Source organism: Entelurus aequoreus, linkage group LG11 (assembly GCF_033978785.1).
Source record: "Entelurus aequoreus isolate RoL-2023_Sb linkage group LG11, RoL_Eaeq_v1.1, whole genome shotgun sequence".
NCBI classification, from domain to species: Eukaryota; Metazoa; Chordata; class Actinopteri; order Syngnathiformes; family Syngnathidae; genus Entelurus; species Entelurus aequoreus.
In genome coordinates, this window is record NC_084741.1 from 36,897,853 (window position 1) to 36,910,549 (window position 12,697).

The window sequence follows — 12,697 nt, forward strand, 5'->3', positions numbered from 1 at the left end:
ATGCTCTAAATCCTCTAAGCTTTAACATACACGTTGCATACTCCAGACCTCAAATATAAGACAACCGGTATAATAATCAGGTTATTACGATAATTCCTCTTAGTAAAGTCCAGGGCCGGCCCGTGGCATAGGCCGTATAGGCAAATGCTAAGGGCGCCGTCCATCAGGGGGCGCCACACCAGTGCCACAAATGTTGGAGAAAAAAAAAGAAAAAAAGTTGGTACTAATATTTCTAAATACAAAAAATAATCCCACCTTAAATAAAATGCAAAGTAAAGCCTTTTTAATAGAAATATTATTTGTTACAAAATTACATCTATGACAGTTTTGGAGGTGACAGCAGAAGTTGCTTTGTTGGTCACGCCAAAAGAAATTTGACATTGTTAACTGTGGCCTGCCTTTAATGGCCGACTTGTGATAGCTAGTAGCATGTGTGATTTTACCGTATTGATGCACATTGAGCAACTTTTTGAGTCCTTTTGCACAAGCTGCGGAACACCTCTCCGGGTTTACCTTAAAAAGTTAGCCATCCAGACACTTTTGCAGAAATTTGCATTTTCCCGACATGTATTAATTTTCTCGCTTTCGCCACGGTATCAGCACGTTCACAGGATGTAGAAGATACTGTACATTAAAGGAGATCTGAAGTTTTTGTTGGAATTTTTTCACCATCTTTATGTAAGGCAAAAACACATATGCTTTTCTTCGTTTATGCATTCTCGGTTGTAAGTAAACATTAGCAAAATCCCAACAATCTAATTCGCCTCTATTGCCCCCACAAAATAATAATTAGTTGATCAATATAATATACTCAGAAGTCATTTTTTAATATGTTATTTCTTTAAAACATGCTGTAGAAATGCATATCCTCTGAAAATATGCCTTATTTATAATAGGGTACTTTTTTAATCAGGATACAATTCAAACATTTGTTAAAAGACTTCATTGAATAATACATTAAGTTAAAGTTAAAGTACCACTGATAGTCACACACACACACTAGGTGTGGTGAAATTACTCTCTGCATTTGACCCATCCCCTTGTTCCAACCCCTGGGAGGTGAGGGGAGCAGTGAGCAGCAGCGGTGGCCGCACTCGGGAATAACATCATTCTAGGAATGCAAATATAGGCATGTGCTTGGAAATAAATTTATACATTTTAGAAAAAGACACATCATGTGTATCCTTTAAATGTAAATCCTCGGCTCAGATCCCATGCACATCAGGGCAAGAAAAAACTCAACCAAATGGGATACAATGACAAACATTGGAGGGGACCGCAGATGTGGGACCCCCTCGGACGTCGAGTGGATCTAGTTAATAGTGTGAGAGTCCAGTCCATAGTGGGGCTAGCAGGGGATCATCTTGAGTGGAGACAGGTCAGCAGCTCAGAGACGTCCACAACTGATGCACAGATGAGTGGTCTACTTCGGGTCCCGTCTTTGAACAGCTAGCGCCTCATTTGTGGTCACATAATAACCTCTCCACGCAGGAGAGGGGGACAAGAGCAGAAAAGGCAGATCAACTGGTCTAAAAGGGGGGTCTATTTAAAGGCTAGTGTATACAAATGAGTTTTAAGATGGGACTTAAATGCTTTTACTGAAGAAAGAGAAAAAAATATCAACCTAACCACTCTAGTATCGATCACAAATAGGGATGTCCGATAATGGCTTTTTGGCGATATCCGATATTCCGATATTGTCCAACTCTTTAATTACCGATACCGATATCAACCGATACCGATATCAACCGATACCGATATATACAGTCGTGGAATTAACACATTATTATGCCTAATTTGGACAACCTGGTATGGTGAAGATAAGGTCCTTTTTCTAAAAATTATAAAATAAAATAAGATAAATAAATTAAAAACATTTTCTTGAATAAAAAAGAAAGTAAAACAATATAAAAACAGTTACATAGAAACTAGTAATTAATGAAAATGAGTAAAATTAACTGTTAAAGGTTAGTGCTATCAGTGGACCAGCAGCACGCACAATCATGTGTGCTTACGGACTGTATCCCTTGCAGACTGTATTGATATATATTGATATATAATGTAGGAACCAGAAATATTAATAACAGAAAGAAACAACCCTTTTGTGTGAATGAGTGTGAATGAGTGTAAATGGGGGAGGGAGGTTTTTTGGGTTGGTGCACTAATTATAAGTGTATCTTGTGTTTTTTATGTTGATTTAATTTAAAAAAATAAAAAAATAAAAAAATCGATACGATAATAAAAAAACCCGATACCGATAATTTCCGATATTACATTTTAAAGCATTTATCGGCCGATATTATCGGACATCTCTAATCACAAACTAATACTACCCTTGGTTTCTAAACCACCAATTTATGGCTCGATACACTCTCCTCTTACATGTCTTGTCTGACTGTGACAATGCTGATACCTCTCTCTAACTCGTATTAATTACCTGCTCAATTTCTGCTGTAATGCGCTTCCATCTACAGTACACTTCCCTAGTGTACACTTCTTAATCTTTACTAAGCACTTACTTCTTGGTGTCGTAGCATGCTAGCTTAACGGTTAGCTTCGCTATTACGACACATGCTCCTGGCTTGCTACTGGTGTGTAATATGTTTAGCCTCGCCCCCCAGGGGAACTGCACTTTTTTGGGAATTTTGCCTATTGTTAACAATCCTTATGAGGGACCAGAACACAAAAGTTTTTATATTTTTTTTCATTCCAACATGTAAAAATTGGCTTGTCCTTGGTGACCAGCAACACAGCTAATGGGAGCAATCAATTCTACCTCTAAATCACTTTAAAAATGCATTCAAAAACCGTCAACAATACTTCGTTTAACGTTTCGTAACCTGTATAATACCAAGCTGTAGCGACATTGTTATTGTAAGAGCGAACATTAATGAACACTTTTTCTAGCATAGTAACACATCGGCGTGCTTCGGTATTAGCCATAAAAGCCAACTACGGAAAGAGATAAGCTAGGTTCTACGACAAAACACAAAATGCGTTTGAGTTTTTAATGCACAACACAATGCGATACGTCACCAATCTTACTGTCTGAAAAACAAAAACAATCATATTTAGTATCCGTAAAGTATTAGTCCACATTTCATGTTTTCTTTGTACACAGCCAGCCAGACAGCGTATGTTGTCTTTCATGGTACACGCATGATGTGCTGAGTGTATCATGATCAATATAAAGTGTGACTCACTGATAGACAGTTGTGCGTTTGGTCCAACTGGCCGCGGAAGTTTTTTCCGGTTTATTTGGGTAAGCAATCCCTTTTATGTTGAAGTAGCAAATTCCATATTTCACAGTTTTATGTCTCATTCACCTCACTCTCTCAGCTTCCGTCTGCTCTAATGTCTCACCCTTCCTTCGTGCTCGCTTCTATAACCAGTAGTTCATCCTCCATATCAGGGGTAGGCAACGCAAAATGTTGAAAAAGCCATATTGGACCAAAAATAATAAAAAAAAAAAATCTGTCTGGAGCCACAAAAAATTAAAAGTCTTATATAAGTGTTATAATGAAGGCAACACATGATGTAAGTGTCTATATTAGTTATATTAGCCTACTATCAAAGGCTGACGCAAAACTTTGTTGGCAGAAATGTTGTATCTTAATATTTATTCTACACATTTTTGCAACATTGGAAATCATTAGGAAAATAGAGGCTTCTCAGAGGATTGAGATAACTTCTGGAAATAACTGGCTCAGAATGGCCAAAGGTATAGATGTGTGTGTCCAAGTTTAAGGAAACGGCATGCTGTCTTCTTCTAGTGGAATTATTACAATCTTTGCAAGCTGGGTAACGTTTGCTGTGGTCTGGAACAATATGGCACACAAACAACTATGAGAAATGCAGCCAATATTACATACAGATAATGTGCCATGAGGCATGCAAATATAAATTAAATATACATAGGACATAACATAGTAAAGGAAATTAAATGAGCTCAAATATACCTACAAACAAGGCATAATGATGCAAAATGTACATACAGCTAGCCTAAATAGCATGTTAGCATCGATTAGCTTGCAGTCATCATTGACCAAATGTGCCTGATAAGCACTCCAGCAAATCAATAAAATCAACAAAGCTCACCTTTATGCATTCACGCACAGCATAAAACATTTGGTGGACAAAATGAGACAAAGAATGAGTGGCATAAAACATGTCTTTCTGTGGCAGCATCGGAGAAATTTCCACATGTAAACAAATTACGATGAGTTCAAGGATCGCTGAAATTAGTAGGACAAAACCGTGCTTGCCAAATACTCTCATCAGTGAAGCATGTGTAACATAAACAGTGGGATTTCTAACAATTAAGAAGTTTTGTGTCATGTTTGTTCTCCTACAGGAACTATATTTAAACAAAAAATATACAATTTTCTTCATCTTTTTCCATTTTCACACATCTCTGAAAGAGGTCCAGGGAGCCACTAGGGCGGTGCTAAAGAGCCGCATAGAGCCGCGGGTTGCTGACCCCCGCTCCATATATTCAGCTTCATAACGATAAGGTTGTAAATCCTCATTTGCCCAAAAATAGTCGTCTTTGTTTTCTGTTACCAAGTCTGCGATGATTAGAACAATCTCGCGTTTGTTTCCGGCAGAAGGAACACAATTTTTGCCAGCCAGAGGGGATCTGTGTTTGGCCTTAATTGGCAATGACGATCATATACTTTTCACAAAAATCGGCCGATCACATCTCTAGATTGAACCTACATGTCCTACTGTACTCAATGTATGACAGTCAGTGCAACACTTTCTCTGTGCTTACAAAGACGACAGCTTCGAGGTTCCTCAGACAAAAGAAGTTGTTCAATCGCTAACCGGGAGGCAGGTGGAAGCAGCCATTGTGGATGTGACCAGCATGGCATCTCCCGATCCTCAAAGCGGCGAGCACGTTGATGTGGACAGCGAGGAAGACGGCGTAGGAGTCGCAGCTGTCCAAGGTCCAGGGAAAGCCACACCTGTAGGGCTCAGCTTGTTGGGCCAAAGTGGAGAATTAGACAGTTTGGAGGAAAGCAACGTGAGACCTGCTGCGGTGGTCAGACAAATGGACTACGATGGTGAGCTCAGTTTAAAAAATACACAGTAAATATGTATAGGAAAATTAAGTTTGAGCATTATATATTTCCCACAGAAACAAGAGAATTTGCGAGTTCTGAGACACATCCAATTGGTAAGCCTTTATAGTCGCACTTGTTCTTTTTAATTAAACATAACTGTTTTTCTTGTGTTTTAGCCAAGTATCCTGTCAAGTCCAGCCAAAAAAACCTTTGATGGGAACAATCCTAGAAGTATTTTTTTTTTTTAGCAAACTTCTTTGTATTTTGTTGTTGTTTTTACCTCATAATTCTGTTTGCATTTATGTAGTTTGTCCTGCAGCCATGAGAAATACAACGTAGACTAGAATTGTTTCTTTTCATCCTGGAAATGACTCACAGATGTTGACTCACAGAAAGCAGACAGCTTGATTCTAAGTATACTCTTCCTAAAATAAGACAAAACATTTAAAATAGTCTTAAAATGTGTGACCTGTTAGCAGATTCTTGTGATTTTTTTTTTTATAATTGTCAAACATTAAAAGTACCAAGTGAAAAAAAGATATTGAGCAATCCTTGCACTGGTGTGTGTGAGTGACGGGGAGAAAAGTTCTGACTTGCTTGGATATCCATTTTTGCAGTTTATGCTTCACATTTTGTTTGTAAAACTTTAAAAAGTATCTCAAATTATTCAAAGCAGTTCTTTGAAGAACTCAGTAAATACACTAATCATTAGTATTAGCTCATCTAACTTTTTTAACAATACATTGTTTTCTAATCATTTTGCCTCTATAGCTGCTATTATACATTATGCTTTCTGGGATTTTTTTTGCAAATGGCCCTTGGTCCTCACATAGCAGTGTAAAAAATGTAATTGTAAATTCTAAGCAAATTATTAGGTAATATTTGCATTACATTTACAATAATTTACTGTGAAATATTTTTACAACAATTTATTGTACCTGCAGAGCTGTGATTTTATGACTAACTACAAAAAAGTTACAACTAAATGCTGTAACTTTGTACATGTATTTGTATAATTAATTGCTCTCTCGGTTTATCAGCATACCACCACTTACTGTACAGTTGTGTGCTATGTAGTCTACGGAACCCCTTAAGAGGACTATGCTACAGTATTTTACTGTGAAATAATTATTTGCTGCGAAATATAGGGATATCCTATTTGTTGAAGATTACAATATTTTACCTTGGAAAAAAAACAGTTAAATGCTGTGAAATCATGGTACATTTTTGCAGTGTGGGCATCCTTGTCTGAAGGTATTACACATTTCAAACTGTACTGTTTTTATCAAGAACTATGTACATGTAAGACAAAAATTTCAACTTTTGAGCGTAGGCATCTCTATATTTTTTTTTCTACCCTTTTGTGTATGTTTACAATAATATTCAAACATGGACATTTTCTGCAAAAATAAAAATCAAACCTTAAATTTGTGATCTATTCAATATTTATTCTCCCCCACCACTTTATTTTGTATTTTTTATACTCTGAATAATTAAAACACTGAATTTTAAAACACTGAATTTTTAAACACGCAATTTGCCAACACATTTTTTTGTCCATTGAAATTGTCATCATAATTTGATATAAATAAATTCAGTTGACAAAATTCAAACATGAAAATTTCAGTTACATAAATTCAATGTAAAAAAAAAAAAGCTTTCGTAATAAAGACATATATTAACCTCCATATGTTATTTCATGTCTATAGGGCGCTCATAATGTTGAAAATTTTATTTAGAAGGTCCTAAACATTTTTTACTGCTCGAGCTACAATTAAGAATTCCTACTTCGTATTATATTTAGCATGGTCATGTCCGTAACCAATTACTGTATTGATGTTGATACTGTTGTTGCTATCAATTGTTTTGTATTATTTGATATATTTTATTATTATATCGAATAAGTATTGTATGTGTATGTCTCCTTTTTGGCTTTGTCATTTTTTTAATTCTAAGTATTGTAAAGCTGGGATTGGGTTCAACTTGTTCTATTTTCTGTTATTAGATTGAATATATATTCTGTTATATAACAATAAAATAGCAAGATGTTGTTTCAACTTTACCTAAAAGATTTAAATATGTGAACATTTAAATTTCTATCCCAAGTATTGTTAAGATGAGATTGGCTTAGAGTTGTTCTATTTTCTGTTATTAGAATGAATGTATATTCTGTTATATACAAATACTGTAGCAAGTTTGTTTTTCTAATTTTACTCACAAGATTAAAATAAGGCAATGAAGAATAAGTCATGAACAACCATCTTTAACTTATTTCAATGCACAAGAGACAACAGTGTTAGGATACAAAGTTTCACTTCCTAAAGTCTTGAAGTTCACTGTACACATCTGATTGGACTCCATGTAACTCCTACCAAAAAAACACATTCATTAGCTAACAATTTCTATTTTCATAACATGAATAAGTGTCGTTCTTATGAACCAAAAAAGAAACTCCACCAGACCTGGTAGGGAGATTCTGTTGTCTCTGCTGTTTTTTCATCAGCGGATGATGCGACTGGAAATATTTCATGTTAGTGGCAAAACAAAAATTGTCATGCTGTCGGTCATAAATCTAATACTCACCGTTCTGTTCTGCTTTCCTCTTGTGGAGGGTCACAAAGCAGAAGACGGAAATAGCGATGAGGACGGTCAAGATGATATCGCAGGCAATAATTCCTACGACAGACTGCATGCTGATGAGATAACAGGAGACACACTCTGTTGAAGACATAAAGAAACATTAAACTAGCTCCACCTCCAACAGGAGTACAAATAATTACCTTGTCCCGTAGAGCCTGCAAGACAATGTTGTTATTAATGATGGCTCCAGGCACACTGGATAGCATTCAAAACATAAAGTTTTCACACTTGACTCACCAAATAGAGAACCCTCAACACAAAGTGTGTCCTTCATGCTGGTTTAGGGCACAGTAGCGATTCCCATCAGAGAGCGGAGACAAGCCTTTAGAGGAAGTCATGTTTCCATGGTAACTTGGAGGAGGAGGAGGAGGAATGGGCCACTGTTTGCACTTCCCTCATTTGATAAAATGCTAACCAATGGAGAAGAAATCATTGCTCTAATAATAGAAGTATTTTAAGAAGTGAGAGACATCATGTTTTCTATTTAGTACAACCATTATACAGTATTATATCATGCTGCATTTACAAGCTGCAGTAGTCTAGCTCAGTGGTTCTCAACATTTTTTCAGTGATGTACCCCCTGTGAACATTTTTTAAATTCAAGTACCCCTAATCAGAGGAAAGCATTTTTGGTTGAAAAAAAAAGAGATAAAGAAGTAAAATACAGCACTATCTCATCAGTTTCTGATTTATTAAATTGTATAACAGTGCAAAATATTGCTCATTTGTGGTTGTCTTTCTTGAACTATTTGGAAAAAAAGATATAAAAATAACTAAAAACTTGTTAAAAAATAAACAAGTGATTCAATTTTAAATAAAGATTTCTACACATAGAAGTAATCATCGACTTAAAGTGCCCTCTTTGGGGATTGTAATAGAGACCCATCTGGATTCATGAACTTAATTCTAAACATTTCTTCACAAAAAAATAAATCTTTAACATCAATATTTATGGAACATGTCCACAAAAAAATCTAGTTGTCAACACTAAATATTTAATTGTTGCATTTCTTTTCACAGTTCTTTTTGACAGACATTTTAGTGAGGGGGAAACTCTGGGTTTATGGTAATGAATGGAATATCCTACTTGATTTGATGTTCAGTTTATGAACTTACATTCATATTTTGTTGAAGTATTATTCAATAAATATATTTATAAAGGATTTTTGAATTGTTGCTATTTTTAAAAAATCTCACGTACCCCTTGGCATACCTTCAAGTACCCCCAGGGGTACGCGTACCCCCATTTGAGAACCACTGGTCTAGGAGCAACGCCATCTGTTGTTGTAAAGGGACAACCTACAGTCGTTTACGAGGGCTTTTGATTGGTTGATTGAGAGTTTTATTAGTAGATTTCACAGAACATTACATATTCCGTACAATTGACCACTAAATGGTAACACCCGAATTAGTTTTTAAACTTGTTTAAGTCGGGGTCCACGTTAATCAATTCATGGATATGACTTAGAGCTACAAAAGCTCAGTTCAAAAGTCAAATTATAACACGATCCAATCAAGCTTCTCGGCATTTCTGTTCAACATTCACACACTAGGGCCGATTTAGTGTTGCTAATCAGCCAATCAGTCCCTCCAAGAATCACAACTTTGTCCGACGTTCACGCACATTTTGGCCAGTCAGCCTCATTTTCACCAATCAAATTAGTCTCTGAGCGACACTCAAACGCATACATCAACTGTCCAATTGTGTCCAATTGTGTAGCTGAAGCAGGAAAAGCAACATTTAGAATAAAACAACATATTAACTATCTATTGCTCAAACAGCACAATTGTCATCCTGCCACATACACTATATTGCCAAAAGTATTAGGCCACCTGCCTTGACTCACGTATGAACTTGAAGTGCCATCCCATTCCTAACCCATATGGTTCAATATGATGTCGGTCCACCTTTTGGAGCTATTACAGCTTCAACTCTTCTGGGAAGGCTGTCCACAAGGTTGCGGAGTGTGTTTATAGGAATTTTCGACCATTCTTCCAAAAATGCATTGGTGAGGTCACACACTGAGAGTTGGTCGAGAAGGCCTGGCTCTCAGTCTCCGTTCTAATTCCTCCCAAAGGTGTTCTATCGGGTTCAGGTCAGGACTCTGTGCAGGCCAATCAAGTTCATCCACACCAGACTCTGTCATCCATGTCTTTATGGACCTTGCTTTGTGCACTGGTGCAAAGTCATGTTGGAAGAGGAAGGGGCCCGCTCCAAACTGTCCCCACAAGGTTGGGAGCATGGAATTGTCTAAAATGTTTTGGTATCCTGGAGCATTCAAAGTTTCTTTCACTGGAACTAAGGAGCAGGGCCTAACTCCGCTTCAGCATCCACTGACCCCTCTCTGTCAGTTTACGTAGCCTACCACTTGGTGGCTGAGCTGCTGTTGTTCCCAAACTCTTCCATTTTCTTATATTAAAGCCGACAGTTGACTTTGAAATATTTGGGAACAAGGTGATTTCAGGGCTGGATTTGTTGCACAGGTGGCATCCTATGACAGTTCCACGCTGGAAATCACTAAACTCCTGAGAGCGGCCCATTCTTTCACAAATGTTTGTAGAAACAGTCTACATGCCTAAGTCCTTGATTTTATACACCTGTTGCCGGGCCAAGTGATTAGGACACCTGTTTCTGATCATTTGAATGGGTGGCCAAATACTTTTGGCAATATAGTGTAGGTCAGACCTACTTCCTGTTCCTATCTCCACGCTAAGCCTTCTAGGTGATGTAAGAGTGAACATTTAGCAACACACCGCCGTCCTCACTTCCTTGTCTACAAGTATTTACATATTTATTTAACCATCATTTATCTAGGGTAAGCCAATGAAGAACATATTTTCGCTTGTATTGGTGACCTAGCAAATAGGCGACATTTTCATGACAGACATGTTGAAGTGTGATGACAATCTCTCATCATTTCTGGTTTACCAACACAAATGAGTGCTATAGCACGATCTCAACTGTACACAAATGTTTCTAATGTGCGGGGGTAAATGTGTTGGAATACAAATGAATGTTTAAAGGCCTACTGAAATGAAATGTTTTTATTTAAACGGGGATAGCAGATCTATTCTATGTGTCATACTTGATCATTTCGCGATATTGCCATATTTTTGCTGAAAGGATTTAGTATAGAACAACGACGATAAAGATCTTTTGGTATCTGATAAAAAAAAGGATTGCCCCTACCGGAAGTAGCGTGACGTAGTCGAGTGAACATATCCGCAAAGTTCCCTATTGTTTAACAATGATGGCCGCCAGAAGTGAGAGAGATTCGGACCGAGAAAGTGACGATTTCCCCATTAATTTGAGCGAGGATGAAAGATTTGTGGATGAGGAAAGTGCAAGTGAAGGACTAGTGGGGAGTGGAAGCGATTCAGATAGGGAAGATGCTGTGAGAGCCGGGGGTGACCTGATATTCAGCTGGGAATGACTACAACAGTAAATAAACACAAGACATATATATACTCTATTAGCCACAACACAACCAGGTTTATATTTAATATGCCACAAATTAATCCCGCATAAAAACACCTAGGTGTTTGTTATGCTAGCTCCTAGCTCCTAGCTACTAGCTCGAGCTAGTTATAGCTCGAGCGGGTTATATGGACGGGATCCCGTCTATATAACCCGCCAATACAATTCAAACACCTGCACAACACACACACTCACTCAGCCCAAAGGACCGTTCACCTAACCCAAGGTTCATAAAGCTTATATATTTAACCAAAGTTACGTACGTGACACGCACGTACGGGCAAGCGATCAAATGTTTGGAAGCGCGCGGGTGGGACCTGATATTCAGCTGGGAATGACTACAACAGTAAATAAACACAAGACATATATATACTCTATTAGCCACAACACAACCAGGCTTATATTTAATATGCCACGAATTAATCTCGCATAACAAACACCCAGGTGTTTGTTATGCTAGCTCCTAGCTCCTAGCTACTAGTTCGAGCGTTTGGAAGCGTACTCACGGTATCGCGTCTGCGTCTGTGTATCCAAATCAAAGTCCTCCTGGTAAGAGTCTCTGTTGTCCGAGTTCTTCGATCTTGACTGCATCTTTGGGAATGTAAACAATGAAACACCGACTGTGTTGTGTTGCTGACTTCCCTCGCAAAATACTCCGCTTTGCACCGACAACTTTCTTCTTTGCTTGCTCAGCTTCTTTCTCCATAATGCAATGAACAAATTGCAACAGATTCACCAACACAGATGTCCAGAATACTGTGGAATAATGAGATGAAAACAGAGCTATTTCGTATTGGCTTCAATGGGGAAGCCATACCTCTGTTAAACTGGCAACGTCACGCGCATACGTCATCCTCCAAAGGAATTTTCAACCGGAAGTTTAGCGGGAAATTTAAAATTGCACTTTATAAGTTAACCCGGCCGTATTGGCATGTGTTGCAATGTTAAGATTTCATCATTGATATATAAACTATCAGACTGCGTGGTCGGTAGTAGTGGGTTTCAGTAGGCCTTTAAGATGGACAAACCCTTTTCAGAGAGGAGCCAGATGAGGTGGTTCGGGCATCTGGTCAGGATGCCCACCGAACGCCTCCCTGGCGTTGGGAGGTGTTTCAGGCACGTCCGACCGGTAGGAGGCCACGGGGAAGACCCAGGACACGTTGGGAAGACTATCTCTCCCGGCCGGCCTGGGAACGCCTCGGAATCCCCCGGGAGGAGCTGGATGAAGTGGCTGGGGAGAGGGAAGTCTGGGCTTCCCTGCTTAGGCTGCTGCCCCCGCGACCTGACCTCGGATAAGCGGAAAATAATGGATGAATGGATGGATGGATGGAAACACTTTTCAAGCGTAACTTGTGGTCGACGGAGCAGACAACGGACACGAAGAAAGCATTTGGTGGTGTTTCTTTCTATAATTTTATGGACCAAACTACATATGCACAAATACTCCTGCCCCCACCGCTCACCAATTATCCACCGTTACAGCCCAGGTGGTGTGAAGGACAACGGAGCAGCA

At 38.3% G+C, this 12,697-nt stretch overlaps 1 protein-coding gene across 3 annotated transcripts; it reads right to left on the reverse strand.

The window, feature by feature from the left end:
• Window positions 1–751: 751 nt before the first annotated feature.
• Window positions 752–11,462, reverse strand: tyrobp (transmembrane immune signaling adaptor TYROBP). Of its 3 annotated transcripts, XM_062063155.1 has the most exons (7): window positions 11,448–11,462; window positions 7,944–8,116; window positions 7,847–7,861; window positions 7,650–7,784; window positions 7,529–7,581; window positions 7,372–7,434; window positions 752–5,071 (listed from the first exon to the last, which is right to left on the reverse strand). In XM_062063155.1, the coding sequence occupies exons 2-6, from the start codon at window positions 7,978–7,980 to the stop codon at window positions 7,378–7,380; spliced, it is 297 nt and encodes a 98-aa protein (XP_061919139.1). In that variant the 5' UTR covers window positions 7,981–8,116; window positions 11,448–11,462; the 3' UTR covers window positions 752–5,071; window positions 7,372–7,377. The 3 variants fall into 3 exon arrangements, with proteins under 3 accessions (XP_061919139.1, XP_061919138.1, XP_061919140.1); XM_062063154.1 differs by lacking the exon at window positions 11,448–11,462 and having other exon boundaries at window positions 752–5,033; XM_062063156.1 differs by lacking the exons at window positions 7,847–7,861; window positions 11,448–11,462 and having other exon boundaries at window positions 752–7,434.
• Between the last annotated feature and the right edge of the window lie 1,235 nt (window positions 11,463–12,697).

What these genes read in the sequence shown, in the direction of transcription:
- tyrobp (XM_062063155.1), bottom strand. Translation starts at nt 7,980, where the DNA reads ATGAAGGACACACTTTGTGTTGAGGGTTCTCTATTTG. An exon ending in GAGGAAAGCAGAACAGAACG is followed by an intron (nt 7,582 to 7,649) that starts GTGAGTATTAGA and finishes AAATATTTCCAG; the next exon opens with TCGCATCATCCGCTGATGAA. An exon ending in CAACAGAATCTCCCTACCAG is followed by an intron (nt 7,435 to 7,528) that starts GTCTGGTGGAGT and finishes TTTTTTTGGTAG; the next exon opens with GAGTTACATGGAGTCCAATC.